Raw genomic sequence first — 17,451 nt, forward strand, 5'->3', positions numbered from 1 at the left:
GGTCATGTCATGTCAGATTTGCTACTTTATTTCCATCTTTATGCACCTTATTTACCCAGTCTTACCAATACTTGGTTTGGGAGAGTCTAGTTAATTGCAATACCACCAATCAGACACATACTTACTTTGTCATCAAAGTCTGGTCAGAGGAAAGGATCCGTAACAGTTAAGTAAAAGAGGGAAAATCTAATATGAATTATTAGCTGGTACAAGATGGTTAAATAAAAAAGTAAAAGAAAACTCTAAGCAGTATAGATTTAGTAAATGCGAAAGGCAGCATCTCCTTCTGGGGTGAAGCATCATGAACAAGGAAGGAACTTAGAACTTGGAAGGAAGTCCTTCCCCTCAAGACCGCGACTTAGAGCTCACTAGAGTGGATGCTGTTGCTATAGGAACATGCTGCTGTGAGGGTATGTGCTAAAACTGGTCCAGAGGCATATCCTTCCTGGTGGCTGAAAACTCACAGCACAGCAGTCCTTGAAGCTGCGCTGAAGAATGACAGTGCACCGGACGTGGCAGTGAACCAGAGAAAAGCCCCCTTTGCTGGCTGTGACATGAGAGTATACCTCCAGCACCCTCTAAAGACAAACCCTAACCTTGTGTGAGCTGGTGAAGGAGCCATGTTTACAGAGCCCTTCTCCTGTATCACAAAGAAGGGGAAAGGGGATGGACTCGGAGCTGAAAGTCAATGCACTAGAAATAGGTATACATAATAATGTGTGATGTGGGGACGATTCTGAGGGAGAGTCAAGAGACAGTTTGATCACTCAACAGGTAGTGTTTGATATTTGTCCGAATCTAGAGAAAAAGTGTAAGCTGACTAACCTAAATACACTGTAACACAGACACACACACTTTCTCATTGTAAATCTATTAGGGGAGACGGAACTCAATTTCAAAACGAGTACATTTTGTGAAGAGAAATGAGTTGGTCTTCACGATGCTCAGATGGAGTGATTTTCAACCTTGATATTACTTTTATTGTAAAGCAAGAAAAATAATGAGGAAAGTTTGAATGATGTTAGTATCAATGGCCAGGTCAAGAAATGAAACTTACATGTGTTACTTTAAAGAGAAAGAAATTTATTATGATGCAAAGGGAAAATATACCCATATTATTTCTACCTGTACATAAAGTGGATGTGAAGATATCTGATTCATGTCTTACGGAAGTTATTTGTTAATGGGAAAACAGTAAACAATACATTTAATTTTACTGTTGGTAGCTTAGCTGATACAGTCCTTTTTCTATGCAATGTGCATACTCAGTAGCAAGATCTAAACTCCGAAGCCCTCCTGTTCGGGTCAGTGATGTAGATTTGTTGTGACATTAGCCTGAGAGGAAAAAGCAGCATAGCAAAAAGAATTAAGAACCAAAAGAGCAAACACACAAACACACACACAAACTACTGTATCAGAATCATTAACCAGTGTAATTGTCCAAAGAAAGTTGCAGATCTAAATTATAGAGATTCTAATTACAGTGTTTGCAATTAAGTTGTATTTTTTTATTTCAACTTTGAAAAAGTTCGTAAGTAAGAAGGTAAATTTGGAAATGTACTGGTAGCAGAAAATTGACAAGGCTGGTAGTAGCATTTAAGCAATTTCTAACTCTTCTGTAATTTTTTCCTCTTCTCTTTGGTTTATAGAGGGTCTTTTCTAATAGTAGTAAATATTTTCACTGTGTGTGCATATTCTTCAGGCATACGTGGTATAGCCACCAATTATTGCACTGAAACCTAGACTACGAACCTCAGCCCAAATGGTTATCTCTTGCACTGCTAAGTATTAGGGTTAGAACTTGAACAATGGAAATGTTGAAGTCATCTCAAGATTTGTGACCTAGAGTTTACAGTTAAGCTATTAAAAAGCAGTCAGTCAGGAAAGTGGTGACCTTGGTTTATTGTTCGTACCAATCTCCTTGGTTAATACTTGTCTATCTTATGAAAGCAGAGTACATTATCTCTTAGACACCCCAGAAGCTATTGGGACATTATGTAGTTCAATAGTGAACATCATAGGGAAGTTCAGAAAATTATTAGATCTTGATATTTGGTTGAAAATTGACACTATGTTTAAGTTGTTTACCTTTATCACAAGTTGCCATTTGTAAATAGTCATACAAACATGGCGAATACTGTATATCAAAGGTAGAGTGATAATGTTTCCTCACTTCAAGGCCAGAATGCAGAAGCTGATTACTGGAAGGTTATTGATATTTTGGAAGGATAGGAACTAGGCTTAGAGAACATTCAGCCAATATTTTTCAGCACCCTCCTAGAGTTTTTAAAAATGTTCCTCAAAATGAGATTCACAGACACTTGTGTTGGAATCAGTATTGAGTATTTATTTAAAAAGTTATTTCCTAGGTTTCTTCTAAGATCTGTGGAATCCTAATTGCTAGTTGAGGGGTGTGACAGTCTGTCTTTTAACTAATTAAAGCATTTGACTTTTTCTGAGGCAGCCAAAAGCCATCATGTGATTGGTGGGGGCTTAGGGAAATATAAAAGATATGTGAAGAGTCAGATTTTCTGCAATCCAATCATTTGCATTAGAGACTGAGGGAAGGAAAAGCTGGTTTGAAAGCTGTTGTATGCCAGACAAGAAATGATGGCCAGGGTAATGGGACTGAAGTTGGAAAGAACTGAAAAGATTTAAAAGATCTCTATACGGTGGAATTGACAAGATGTGGTGATCTGTTGGCGGAAGGGGCTGAAAGAGAAGTATAGGATGAATGCTTGGGGGCATTGGGTGGATGGTGGTGCTAGTCACTGGGATTTGGAACACAGAAAGAAAAGTTTTGTTTGCTTTTGATTTGGTGTCTAGGGGATGAGAATTCATGCTTTGGATGTATTGAGCTGGGGGCTTTGAGAGAGATTTAGTTGGAGATGCGAGGTATCTGGCATAGATCTGGAGCTCAAGAGAAGGGCTTAGAGAGCATCCTTTGGTAGCTGAAACCATGGGCGTACATGAATTCGTTCAAGGGAGGAAACTAAAGTGAAATGGTACTTATGCTTTTCTAGAAACTCTAGAATAGAAGAAGATGAAAAAAAGATTGCAGAGGAGACTGAGAAGGAGCAACCATGGGTGTCTGTCAAAATGAAGGGGCATTCCCTTCCCCGAACCACACTGTGCTTTGATACTTAACAACAAACGTCAGAGACCACTGCCTTTCTTTCCTTATCAGATGCAGTGACGTCCAACAGTCAGGTATCTGTATCAGTAATGGCCCTCTGTCCAGGTAGGATTCTGTATACTGAAGGAGTATGGTTCATTTGGTAATGGGATGAACCCATAGGTTTTGCTCACAGTAAAACCTCACTTAGGGGGTTGGGTAATCATTCCAGAAGAGTGCAGGTAAGTGTAGTTTGACCAGTTTGACTCCATCTCTTACCTTTATGCAGGAGCGAGGGTTGTAGGAACTAAGGTACATCCACATAGCTCACTTGGCTGCCTCGGGAGAGAAGCATTCCTTACCATTCCTCCATTCTTTTGTATAAACTAAATAACAAACCACCATGCTGAACATGAAGTGATTTTTAAAATAAAAAATTGCAGAAGTTGCATGTTCTTTCCCTAGGTTACAAGGGTGAGACATGTCTTCTTGGGAGAATGACACAGAACTTGTGTGCCTTGATGAGGAATAATAGACACTGTCCACTGGTGTTACTCCCACACATGCTCCAGGAGATACCATTACATGTGGGTTATTGTCAGACACAGAAGCTCTCAGGTCCCATGATGAGCATTTTCCCAAGATTAACAACACCAGGAGAATGTGGTTTTCATGCCAATGCAGGAGAGCATTACAAAAGTAGGGAGAGAACAATAGCGTCATATACTGTGGTAAAGCCAAGAAAAGAATTTGAATGTGTCATTAGATTAAGAACAAGGAGATATTTGTTGATTGTGGTAAAAGCAACCAGATTGCAGTGGGCTGAGGCATGTGGGAGGTGAGGAAATGGAGAAAGGGTGGAGGCAACCTGTTTAGGCAGCGGGGTTGTGGAGTGGAGACACGACAGAGGGCAGTAGCTATAGGCATCATAGCTATCAGAGAGGCTTTTATTTTTAAAGGTTGCATTGAACATCTCACTGTTCTCCGAACATGCCATTATCTTTTACAAGTCTCTGGCCTTGCAAATGCTTTTCCCTGTTCTTGTTATGTTTCCTTCCTACTTTGCCAACTGGAGATCTTTCATTTATTCAAAGCCAAACTCAAATTTCATCTCCCCTGATGTTTTTCTTGGCTGCTCCAAGTAGAGTCAGTGTTCCTTGTTCCCGTGCCCCACCACATGGCGTTCACACGTTTCTATGACTTTGCGCACTAGGGAAATCTTCACGTCTTTCTTCTTTACTGCAGTCTGAGCTACTAGGAGGCATGAGTCGTGTTTGTTCTTTTTCCACAAGATTTGCTAAGTGCATACTCTGTATCTGTCACAGTGTCAGGAGCCAAAATACTTAAGTATAACCAGGGCTGCTTGCGTGGTGCTCACAGTGTAATGGGGGACAGCTAAGGGAAGAAAGCATCCATTTTAAAACAGTGTGATCACGTTTTTATTGAAGTATTTATGGATTAATATGGTAGCGGGGGGATGTGGGTAGAATGTATCTATCTGAGAAGGTTTCTAGGAAAAGAAGATGGTGGAGGAGGACAAACAAGGATTGGCCAGCGACGTAACGGAAAGAGTAAAACACTAAGAGTAAGGGGGTGGGGAGTGGGAAGAGATAGACTGGGATTTCAAAATTGTAGAATAGATAAACAAGATTATACTGTATAGCACAGGGAAATATATACAAGATCTTATGGTAGCTCACAGAGAAAGGAAGGTGACAATGAACATATATATATGTTCATGTATAATTGAAAAATTGTGCTCTACATTGGAATTTGACACAACATTGTAAAATGATTATAAATCAATAAAAAAATGTTAAAAAAAACCCAAAGAGCACAAACTGAAAGAATTTGTTGAATTTAGAAAAAATGTAAAAGTTCAACATGACTGGAGCCTAGAATACTTTTAGATACTGGGGGGGAGAAGAGGCTAGAGAAAACTTAGAACCAGATCATGAAAGCCTTATAGCCAACTGCCCAACAGCGCCATGAAAGCATCCCTAGTGAAACTCAAAACGTGGTCGATCTCGGTTGTCACAGATCATAGTGTAGAAAACCACTTTTTTTTGGTATGTATCTATATATTTTAAAACATAACTATTATAGGCCAGAAAAGCCTACTGTGATTAGTTTAATGTAGTTATACAGAAGCACACACACAAATGTACGCCCTCCACACTTGGGAATTTAAGGATTAGGGTATTGCACGCAGGGGACTGACATAAGGTATCTGAGAGCTTTTCTACCACCTGCCTCTGCTGGTGCCTTTTGCCTCATGTACCATTTGAGCTGTTATTGTCCAGAACCTTTGCCACTACATTTAACTTCCAGTGACTCCTCACACTCACTTATTCATGGACTAATTATTGTTTATTTCCTATGTTCCAGCCAGTTAGATACTGGTGATGCATTGAGGAAGGAGGTCGTTGTCCCTGTTCTCAATGTGGAATAAGAGTTGGCCAAATGCAGGGAAGTGAGACTGCAGCAGAGATCAATGAGTTGGGCTAGTAAGACGGAGCGTGACACAGCAGAAGCCCCACAGTATCGGTATTGCTGTAGACAGAGTATACGAAGAATTGCTGAACTTGAGACTAGAGAGGTAAGGGAGGGAGAGGTCACTGCAGGGCTTTGGAGGCTGTGAGAAAGCATCTGAACTTCATCCCAAGGGCTTTAGAAATTCAACTGATCAAACTCATTCTTTGGATCTTCTATCCCCATATCCTGACGATATCTGGGGTGCATCTTCTGGCTTTCTGTTCAATTTTAAATATCCAAGAACCCAGTCCAGTGCAATTTAAACATCAATCTCTTATGCCATTTAGATCTTCTGTCCTCTTCTCAGCTATGGTCACAGGTAAGGGGTGCACAGTGGGTGATGGGCAGTGATCTACTCTTCCTCTTTTCTCTCTGGGTCTTCTGGAGTAGAGACAAGGGAAGGGGAGATTAGGAAAGGGGGGGATATATTCTTACTTAGTTTTATCTGTTAGTGGTTCTCCCTGCACAGTCAATGACATTTGTATGGCTGGGGGATAAACACAGGACCAGTCATGGGCACTCTTGTGATTTCTTCTCAATGACCTCCTTATTGTCTGAAACACCAACAGCACAGGTGGCGTACTCTTTCATGGACCTCTTGCGGCATCCTACTAACCCCTGTCCCTGGCACTTGGTGAATTTTTGCTGCTGGGTGTCACTGCTTTGCCAGGCCACCCTTTTCCTGAGTATAGGGAATGGGCGAGAAGGATAGTTGGAAGATGATTTATACAGGCCGTCTTCTTTGATGTTCAAACTGTTTCTAAGAACTTGACAAGTGTTATCCCTTCTGCTTCATTCTTTTAAGAAATAAGTTGTATTATTATCACCATTTTACAGATAAGTCAACTGAAATAAAGAGAGACTAAAGACCTGTTCAAGTACCCCGGTCTACCTAACTTGAAAGCTCATGCTCTTAACATCTGTTTCATATTACTCACCTTACTAATATTGTTGTTATCCTTCAGTCTTGTTGTTGAGTCTGTTTAAATGTGGAAAGAAGACTTGAACAGAGATTCCAAAACTCCAGTCTCAGCCTGCGACTAAATTCTCCCTGTGACTTTCCATAATATATGACTAGTACCTATTTTTAATCTATAAAAGAAGGAAATTTCACTCTGATGTCCTGCCTCCAAGAATTGTTTTTATGTATGGTACAATGAAAAGAACATGGTGTTAGGAAGCATAAGGTTACAGTTCACATTTTGGCTTTCTCTCTCTTTTTTTAAGTGAATATGGCTTTTAAAGTATTCACCTGTGAAATGGGAATACTTCTGCATATTTAATAAGGTTATTATGCATTTCAAGTAGTAAGTTATATCAAAGTGAATTGCGATTAACATATAACTATTAATCATTTTGGTACTTTGATTAGATATATTTTAATAATCTACTGTTAGAATCTGAATCTTTAGTAACAGTTTTTAATTTCTTTTTAAACTTGTTAGGAATCTAGCTCCAAAGAGAAAGCCCAGACATCTTGCCTGCACAATGGTCTGAACATGCAGTAGCCATGGTGTTCTGCAGTCTGTGTGAGCTTCTTTGCATAATGAAGTTTTATGATCTGTACAAATTGGGTTTATTGACACTGCCGATCTGTTCTTAAGTGTCTCACTTTTTTGCAATTTTTGCAATGCTAATACTGGGCTAAATTCATGGTTACACCCCTTTGAAAACCAACTGAAGGTATTGGAGCTTAACCAGTCTTATATAGTCTAAGGGTGTTATTTCTTTCATTGCTATACACCTGCTTCATAAACCACATTTTTCTTCATTATAGAAGAAGCACACTGATTGGAACTTACTCAGAGGAGACTAGCCTTTAATAGTAAAAGGGTATAATGAAATAAATTTTGGTACTTTAAAATATACCCAGTAAATCAACTCAAATGAGGAGTCACTTCAAGAGCAGTCCTGCAGTTTGGTTATGTTTTAGTGAGCAGATAGAATTCTTCAGAAATTGGCTACAAGCATTGACTTATAATTAATGTAGCCAGGCACTAAAAAATATGCTGCCTTCACTAAGTTACTGTGTCCTTGAAAGTATGTTTTACTATAAACGGGGCAATAGAGAACGACTTCCTTCTTCACAATACATTTTTTGGACATAGTACTCAGTAGTAAAGACACTGGGCTGGGAACTGCATCCTTGTCTGGGTTCTGCCCCTCACAAGCTTGGAAACTGGGCAGTCACTAAAATTATTTATAATCCCATCTACAAAAAGGAGAAGTTAGATCAAATTTCCTGTAAATAACTTTTTAACCTTGAAGTTTCTGGATTCTTCAACTCTTGGGTCACCCAGCATCCTCAGGTGTCCCGTACACAGGCCTGAGGACATAGCTATGTGCTGGTATGTCCTTATGAATTTTTTTGTTTCTTTCTAAATTTGCTCTTTAGTTGTGTGTCCTCTGAGCAATTTTGTAGTTGATGTTGGTATCATTTATTTCTTCTAAAACCTCAGTTAATGGGTCTAAATCTTGTTTGTGTGAAGATGTTGCATTGTTCTGTGCTTCTCTGGCAAGTTTCTTGCAACACGCAAATCAAGTGATTACTATATCAGTATATACTCACGTCAAACTTGAGGTTTAAGAAACCTTTCAAGGATATTTTTTTTCAAAGACTGAGAATGTGCATTATATATGCATTTAAAGGAATCAAATGCAAATAATCTATTTGGAAATTCTATTGTAACTTAGTGGATATACAATAAATATTTGATTGAAATGTCTCCTTTTCCTCTGTTTTAATCTCAAAAGCAAAACCACAAAACTTGTGAATTAACTAAATTAACTGTATTTATTTATGTATTTCTATGTCTATATCTACATGCTTTTGTACTAATATACTGAAGGATTCTAGGAGAAGCACAAAAGCAGAAATCTGAATAAGTTAAAAAACATTATTTTCAGGTGTAATTTTTACATCATTAATAAAATAGATTTATTTTTTACTCCCACTTAAGATTTCTATTCATGAGATTATTTTAGCAATTAATATGTTTAAATGCACTTTATTATTTTTAAATATCTTTCTTAAATACTTTATAATATAGCAATCAACAGTCTGACTCTAAATTCATATTATTCTAACACTTGTCTTAATGACTGCTATAGATGTAAAAGACATGTAAGTTCAAATTTGAGAAGTGCATCATTGGCTATGAGTTATTGAACCATTATGCCAATTTTTAAAAAAGCCCATCCACCAATTTTAGATGTTCGCCTTTATGTTCTGGATGTTTGGTTGTTAAAACAACTTACTTTTTGCAATGTCCTTATGCCATCAATAGCCAGTATTTAAGGTTAAGCTCACCATGAAATGCAGTGGGTGTAAACCCAAATTTTAATATCCTTATTGAAAATTATGAATTTGCTTTTGTACATTTAATTTTAGAGTTAAGTTCGTCATTCTTTATGTGGGCTAATGAAGAACTCATATGAGGCATAGAAGTGACATCCTCTTTTCTTATTGTTCACTTGCGTTTGTGGAATTATTGATGGTTTCTTCAATCCATGGTGTTATTTAGCAACAATTTTTAAGTCAGTTGTCTATTTTCACTTGAGTTAGTTTAATCAAAACTAGATATTATGACTTAAAAAGTCACCTGAGTACAAATCGCAGTGTGCTGCAAGCGCGTGAGCTCAGTGTCCCTTGACTGTCTCTGGGTGGCTTCTTCTCTTCCCATAGGACACAGTGAGAGTGCCATATATACATACAGCAGTCCATGTGTTATTTACTCAGAAAGCCTCATTTACTTCTTATATTTAGATAATAATTTTATATAAAATAGATTCTAGTATCTTGTTCCTACATCCAAATGGATGTACGTATTTCACTTTGTAAGTCACTGCTCTAAGCTGAGTATCCTGCTTCTGTGCACAAGCTCTCATTTAATTTAGGTACAATACAGTTGATTACACCTTGATATCAGACCCATATCACTTTCACTGGAGTCACATGATGAAGAGAAGTTTCAGATGTTCTCAAACTCTTTGTTCATTCACAAGAATCTTTTTTTCCTCTCACAGAGGGCTAGTATGGTAAGCTGCAATGATGGCACCCAATCTTCACCCCTTTCTATATCCACATCTTCTTTTCTCACTTAACTTTGTAATGCCCTCCCACTGAAAGTGAGGTGACCTACAGTAGTATTTGTCACTCAACTCAACGGTGTGACTTGCTTTGGCCAATGGGATGTTAACAGACATTACACAAGCAATGACTTAAATGGCTTGTGCATTAGGGCTTGTTATTGTGTATACTTCTGCCAGCATGAGAAAGATAAGCCCATGGTAGACCAGTGGTTCCTGGAGTAGGAGGCTTAGAGACACTTGGAACAGAGCTGAGTTGCCCCAGTGGCCCGTACACTATATTAGCCCAGATTAGCTAATGGCCAGCTAACCCACAGATACAAAAGCAAGAACAGCTGAGATCAACTGAGCCCAGGTGAGATCAGCTCATCTCCAGTCTCATGAGCTAATAATAAATGTCTGCTATTTTAAGCTAATGCATTTTAGGTGATTTTTTTTTACATGGCAATAGCTAAATGATATAAGCTAGTATCTAGATTTTACTGGTTTAACTCTGATTTCCCTTTAAGACACTTACAAATTTAGGAGTGGGAAAGAGCACTTTATTTTCCTTCTATTTGCATACTCTGTGTACTCCTCAACCCATCGCATTTTGGCTTCCTTTCTACTAAGCTTTCAAGATCTTTCAGTGCTATTTGACACTGTTAATCTCTATATGCTTCTCATTTTTCTTTTCTCTTAGTTTGATATTTTTCTCTGCCTCTACTCATTGTGTGTGTGTGTGTGTGTGTGTGTGTGTGCTCTTTTATGATTCTTATTCCTTAATTTTCTAGAGTTATTTTCTTATTCATTTTACTCAGTTAATTATGAAACATCTATACAAGTTATCCTGCTAGCCTCATCCTTTTAATTATCACTGCTAAAAACACTATAACCTGGGACATGTCCAGTATATTTGTAATCACATTAAATGTACATGGACTGAATTACCTTCCCATTAAAATAAGGAAATGATTAAATTCAACAAAAAATTTTCTTAAGATATTTTCAATAAATTGGAAATTATTAGCATCTTCAGAGCACAGTCTCTTATTACAAATGGAGTAAAATTAAACACCAATGATGAAAATATAAATTAAAGAAACCAATGTATTTGGAAAATAAAAACAATGTCTCCTACATAAAGAAAAAGAAAAGTCATAGTAGAAAGTATGAAACATCTTCAAGTGAACAATAATAAAAACACTATTAATTATAATTATTATATAACTGTAGAAATCATGGCTTTGGAATTGATGCAGGTGTAGACAATAGAAAAGAGACCTCAGAAACAGATCTATGCTGATATGGACACTAAATACATGAGAGAAATGTCATTGCTGAACTGTGGGGAAAGATGGACCAGTCAATAAATGGTACCAGAAAGTTGTTTTTCCATTTGAAAAAAAATGGTTCAATTGATCTGTATTTCATATGATACACAATAATTCCAGGACCTAAATGTTAAAAGCAGAACTTTGACATCTTTAAAAGAAACATAGAGGGATATATTTATGATATTTTGTATACCTTTGTGCTATTTATTATAACTCTTTTTGAGTTCTGTATTTTCTAAACTATTCATAAATAGAAAATATAAAAAATTTCTATAACTCAATAAGAAAAAGACAATCTAAAAGGAAATTGAGCAAATCACATGAATAGACAATCCATACAAGAGAAAACTAGAGTATTTAATAAACCAACATATGAAAATATGTTAAATTTCACTGGTTTAATAGAAAAATCCAAGTGGCAGCACTATAAACCATTTCAAACCAATCACAATGGCTAAAATGAAACAGTCTGTCTACACCAAGTTGTAGAGAAAGAGAAAGTTCATACTCTACTAGTGGGGATATAAATGTGCACACCTCTTAGGATTTCAATTTGACAGTATCTCCTTATTCACTGTAATGTACACTCCTCTTACAATTTCAGTTTGGCAATATGTTGTTATTGATTGCACATATAATAAATTTTAGTAACCCCACTTGTCAGTACTCTGAAGCAGTGGTGGGTATACCACGATCCATGGGCCAAATCCTGTTGGCTGCTTTTTCTTGTAAACAAAGATTTATTGGAATATAACCACTCTGACTCATTTAAATGATGCCTGTGGGGGCTTTCACACTACAACAGCAGAGCTGAGTAGTTGTGATACCGACCACATGGCCCTCAAAGTCTAAAACACTAAGTGGCCCCTGATGGAAAATGTTTGCCGACCTCTGGTCTAGGGTAACTCTCATACTTTTGTCCTAAAAGCACTGTGTAATAGTGTTCATAGCAGTATTGCTAGCAATAGTGACAAGGAAAAAAAATATTTAAAAGCATGGAAAAAGGAGGCATACTGTAAAATATTCTTAGGAGGTAATGCTAGGTATCAATGAAAATGAAGCAAAGGACTAGATGTATTGCTATGAATAAATCTCAACAACGTAACTGAAAAAAGTGGTTTCAGAAAAGTATACACAGTATGACCTCATTTATATAAATGTTAAAAATGTGACACAGAAGACATATATTTATATAGTAAATATGTAAGCCTATCTGTGGGAATGAGAAATACTGAATTCAAGATGGCTGTTTCCTCACAGAGCAGGAGAATGTGCTTGAGGAGGGACACACAGGAGAGCAAACGCGTGAATTATGTTTATGCTTCTTGTTGGTGATGGCTACCATGTATCTGCAGCGTTCTTTTTACTCTCTTACGTGTCTGAAGACAGAAATAAGACAATGCACAAATGAAAGCCATGGTGCCTTTTCTGAAGACCTGTTGGCTAGTTGGGAGGCAGAAGAAGAAAAGTGTAATTTAAGCATATGACTTTGTAGTAATGAAAAGCTTTACGAGTAACAAAGATACACAGACAGCTGACTGCATATCTCCCAACTGTTGAGGGGACCGGAAGCATGCTTATCAGTAAAGTTCTTGACTCAGGCAGGTGGGAACTTGCTTTATTTGAGGAATGGAACGGATGGGGACTGTTTAAATTGTTCAGAGCGTAACATGAATGTACCTGGTTGCAGGGATGGGGGGAAAGGCACAGGTTGCCTTGGATAGGTTGGCCAAGCCCTCTCTAGGGACATTGTGGATGCTTAAAAACAGTGTTCCTGAAAACACTTTTTAAAAAGAGCTCACCTAAAACTTACGGTTTATAAACGTTGAGTATCTCCTACATGGTGGGTGTGTAGGAAATGCTTGTTAGAGCAATAGCTTCGGAAACAGATAAAAGATCCCATAATTTTGCAGAAATGAAAAAATAGAATTTGAAGTTCTATAAAAAGTTGTAAAATGTATTTAGTTTGCCTGGACAGGTAAATGTCCTATGTGTTCACATCAGACCTGGATTTGGGGGAACCACCGGTTGGAAAGAAACACTAGCATACAAATTTATCAAGATAGCAAACATGCATCTCTTAATCTAGTTTTTTAAAAAATTGAGTTGCATTTATATAGAATTAAACTTAAAAAATGACTAAACCACAGAGAATGAGAGTGGGTTAGATTATGAAATTTTCTCCTGCTATTCACTTCCTGACTTAAGCCATCACCTGTGACTGATGCTTATTGTCGTCATCCATTCAATTTTTGAGGGATTACTGGGATCCATTTACTTGAGTAAGGTTTGTACACGTGACCTGATATTTTCATAAGTACGTGGGCTTTATAATGTCCTTTTATACACACACAATTTTAGTTGAGTGAAATTGTCAATTGCTGAGGTGTTTATTTTCAAACGTAATGACTGGGACTTTGTGCTCAAAGGACAGTTTCTGAATTTTCAATCTCAGGTGTGTCACTGATTTTAGTTATTTATCATGGAAGTGTTTGCACACACATACATTGACCAAAAATTCAACATTCAGTAGGCTGTCAGTATTCATCAAAATTGTGAATCATGTATCTCATCTAAAACGTATACATTCTCTTATCTTAAGACAGAGGGGGAAAAAAAAAGAGAGGAAGGGGGATGAGTAAGAGAGGATGAGAAAGAGAGATTGATGAAACTAACTTCAAGTATTGGAGGCTAATAATAGGGAAATTGATCACTAGCTGGTCTATATGACTATTTAAAAGTGCCCTTAACCTGAGAGAGTTTATTTGCAAAATACTCATATTTTAAGTATTCTAATACCTTGTCAAACTATTTTATTACAGCACATTTTATAAAAAAGCTTTATTGAAATTATCATTCCCTAATACATACTTTTTAACAATATGATACCTCACCATTGTTTTCAGATTTAAAAAGAAATAAGATATTTTATAGCTTCTTTGGCAACGGATGATGACTCATGTAGATCTGATAGTGTGTTTAATTAATAGTTGTTGTTGGTGAGAATCAGGTTCCTTGCTTATTCTTTCTTGAGATGAATGCCTTAGGACAATCCACCCAGACACTGCCCAAGCATGCCCCCTCTCCAAGTAGTTCTAAACTATAGGATCTATAGGATGCAGCCGTCTGTAAAGCACTTTGACTAAGACCTTATGCCACTGAATGAGTCCAGATTAAGTAACTTTATTATTTTCTTTTCATATTAATATGTGACTAATTCTATAAGTACGTATGCTTTACCCCATTGTAAGTGGCAATGTTTATTTGTAAGATGAAGGAATAATCTTTCAAAATTCACTCATCTTGAAATGGCTTTCTCAAACTATTTATATTAAATATTTTAAACTATTTTAAACTACTTACATTATAATTGAAAATTATATTACAATTTTAAACTATATTATACTATTTAAATTATAATTTTAAACTATATCATAATTTTAAGCATTTATTATTTTCAAAAGAATTCTATTTTATATTTCAGGAATATACAATAGATGTTTTCTTTCGACAAAAATGGAAAGATGAACGGTTAAAATTTAAAGGTCCTATGAACATCCTTCGACTTAACAATTTAATGGCCAGCAAAATCTGGACTCCAGATACCTTCTTCCACAATGGGAAAAAATCGGTAGCTCATAATATGACAATGCCAAATAAGCTTCTTCGAATCCAGGATGATGGGACTCTGCTGTACACAATGAGGTATGTTTTTAGGTTTGATATGTTAAATACTGAGGAATCTATGTTGTAACCAACCAGCCCTCCTGCTTGTCAACATTTTCATAACGAATTATTGAGGTACATATAGTATGCTTTGTACATGCTTGTGTATCAAAAAAATAAAAATAGAAAATAGTACTTATGAGGAGTTTGAGTCTCATCTTAGTGTGTTAAAACCTAAAAATTGCCTTAACTATTAAGAATTGATTTTTTTGGCAATTTACTTTTCATACTACATTTTAATTAAGTATAATTTTAATATGACAAAATTTTCTTTATACCAGTATATAACTTTATTTTTAATATCTCATCAAATATTCCACCACATTTAATAACTTTAAGCAAGTTTTACTTAATTTAATATTTTGATCGGCCTTATAAAGTCACTCTAGAGGAAAAAAAACTTGTGAAATGCAGGGATGTAGTTTTTGTTTAATATTGGTTGCAAGTAAATTGGTACCATAAGCATATGTATTAGATTGAACCATATGAAATTGCCATTTTGTAAGTCAAAAAGTGCCGTGTAACATCAAGTTCATATGATTCAACCCTAAAACACTCATCCAAAGAAATACACAGTTGCTGACTCTAACAGCTAGTCCATTTTAACTTTTCTCATGAATTAATCTTTTAAAATAAATTACTTATAGTATGTTACAAAGAAAACAATCACAAATCTAATAAAATAATATATAATCTAAAATGTAAGTGTTTGATAAAGGCTCTAAAGCATAGGTAACGTTTGTCAGCATTATACGTAGACAGATTTGTATTCCAGGCATTTAATGTGTTATTATTTCATATGAAATATTAAATTGTGGGTTCCAGCTATGAAAGTTATTTAAGAAGGGGTAATAATATAGTCCTGATCTTTAAAGAAAACAGTCTTGAAGACTCATTGCTAAGTGACCATTGCCCAAAATGGGAGTGTTAGCTATTCTTTCTGCCTCACTCTCTCTGAATATTGCAATCCAGATGCAGCACCCTCATTAACTTTACATGTTGATCATTCCTGTGGATTGACAATGATTGGAAATTTGGGGTTGAAACAAAATGTAGGCTGAGAACACACAGAGTTTGGAAAAATATTGCATTGGATTCTTCTTAAAATACTCTCTTAGAAGTACATAAGCTATAATTAAATGGTTTGTCACATTTGTTTTCCTCACCATAAAAGATTCTTCTGTAAATTCAACTTAATACCTACTTTATCTACGTTACCTCTGTGTAAAAATGGAATAATTAATAACTTTATAAAAAATTTGCTATGGTTACTCTTAATATTCATAACTTGTGTCTATAATTTGACCGATAGTCTAGTCTCAACAAGATATTTATAGGAGATAAATTTATACACATATCTATGTCTGCATTTATATTTATATATATGTATCTCTATACAGTATATGATACTCATTCAAAATTTATGTATTTTTGAAGGGGCCTCCTCTGAGCCAGTATTGAATTCTTGTATCAGTTTTGCTATATGGTTGTTGATGGGATGTTGGGGGGAAATAAAATTCTTTTTATGATGTAGATTGTTTTCATTGAGATTTCTATCAAATGTTAATATTGAAGTTAATAGGAAAATAACCTTCAAAAGCACGTATATAACTTCTTGACTAACCACAGAGTACAAAATGCTTAAGTATATTTTTAAACAAGCATTGTTACTTGAGCTCAGATTTTGTAGATGCTAATGCCTCCCGAAGGATCACCTAAATGTGAAAGAACAAAAGCATATTTAAATGTGAATTAGCCTAATATGATGCTATAATGAAGGTCCTATCTCATCATTAATTCTGTTGACAACAATAAGGAGTGATTTATCTTGACTTGCCAATTTCCCTAAACAAAGAGTGGAATTTTGACTTCTAGGCTTACGGTTCAAGCTGAATGCCCAATGCACTTGGAGGATTTTCCAATGGATGCTCACTCATGTCCTCTGAAATTTGGCAGCTGTAAGTATGGGGATGAAGGTACATGTTTTGGGTCAATAAAATCAGGGCTAGTCAGCAGCACTACTCAATTATATAGTTTCTTCTCATATGATGGGATGCTTAATACTTGTCCAATAAGATGCAGAAATAAAAGAAATACTGTTCATAGCCCTGTTGTACTCTCAAATACCATTATATTTTAATTATTGTTTTTAGTTACTGATAATAAAGAACAACCTGTTTTTATACATGTGAAAAGTAGACTGGGAGCTCCTTGAAGGTCAGGACTATGTCATTTACCTTTTTTCTTTTCAAGTACTAGCACATTAAAAATGCAAAATAAATAAATTTTTTTCCAACTAAGAATGAAATGTAGGGGGTGGGGAGGGATCAATTAGGAGTTTGGGATTAGCAGATACAAACAACTATAAATAAAATAGATAAACAACAAGGACCTACTGTATAGCACAGGGAACTATATTCAATACCTTATAATGGCCTATAGTGAAAGAGAATATGAAAAGGAATATATTATATATATTTATAAATGAATCACTATGCTGTACACTGGAAATTAACACATTATAAATCGATTATCCTTCAATAAAAAATCTAAAAAAATTAAGCATGGTGAGAAATATGCAAAGAATAATTATTTGATGTGCTGGAGGTATTGGCTAACACTATGGTCGTAATCATTTTGCAATATATGAGTGCATCAAATCCACACATG

General features: G+C 36.0%; 1 protein-coding gene across 5 annotated transcripts in view; it reads left to right on the forward strand.

Moving 5' to 3' along the window:
* Nucleotides 1-17,451, forward strand: part of GABRA2 (gamma-aminobutyric acid type A receptor subunit alpha2) — a 110,457-nt gene that overhangs the window by 50,973 nt on the left and 42,033 nt on the right. For all 5 annotated transcript variants that reach the window (XM_031687571.2, XM_031687577.2, XM_072973709.1 and 2 more), the window contains 2 exons: nt 14,540-14,760; nt 16,657-16,739. In XM_031687571.2, coding sequence (XP_031543431.2) covers nt 14,540-14,760; nt 16,657-16,739 — 304 coding nt within the window. The remainder of the gene's footprint in view (nt 1-14,539; nt 14,761-16,656; nt 16,740-17,451) is intronic.

The sequence above is a fragment of the Vicugna pacos genome, chromosome 2, assembly GCF_048564905.1.
Source record: "Vicugna pacos chromosome 2, VicPac4, whole genome shotgun sequence".
Classification (NCBI taxonomy): domain Eukaryota; kingdom Metazoa; phylum Chordata; class Mammalia; order Artiodactyla; family Camelidae; genus Vicugna; species Vicugna pacos.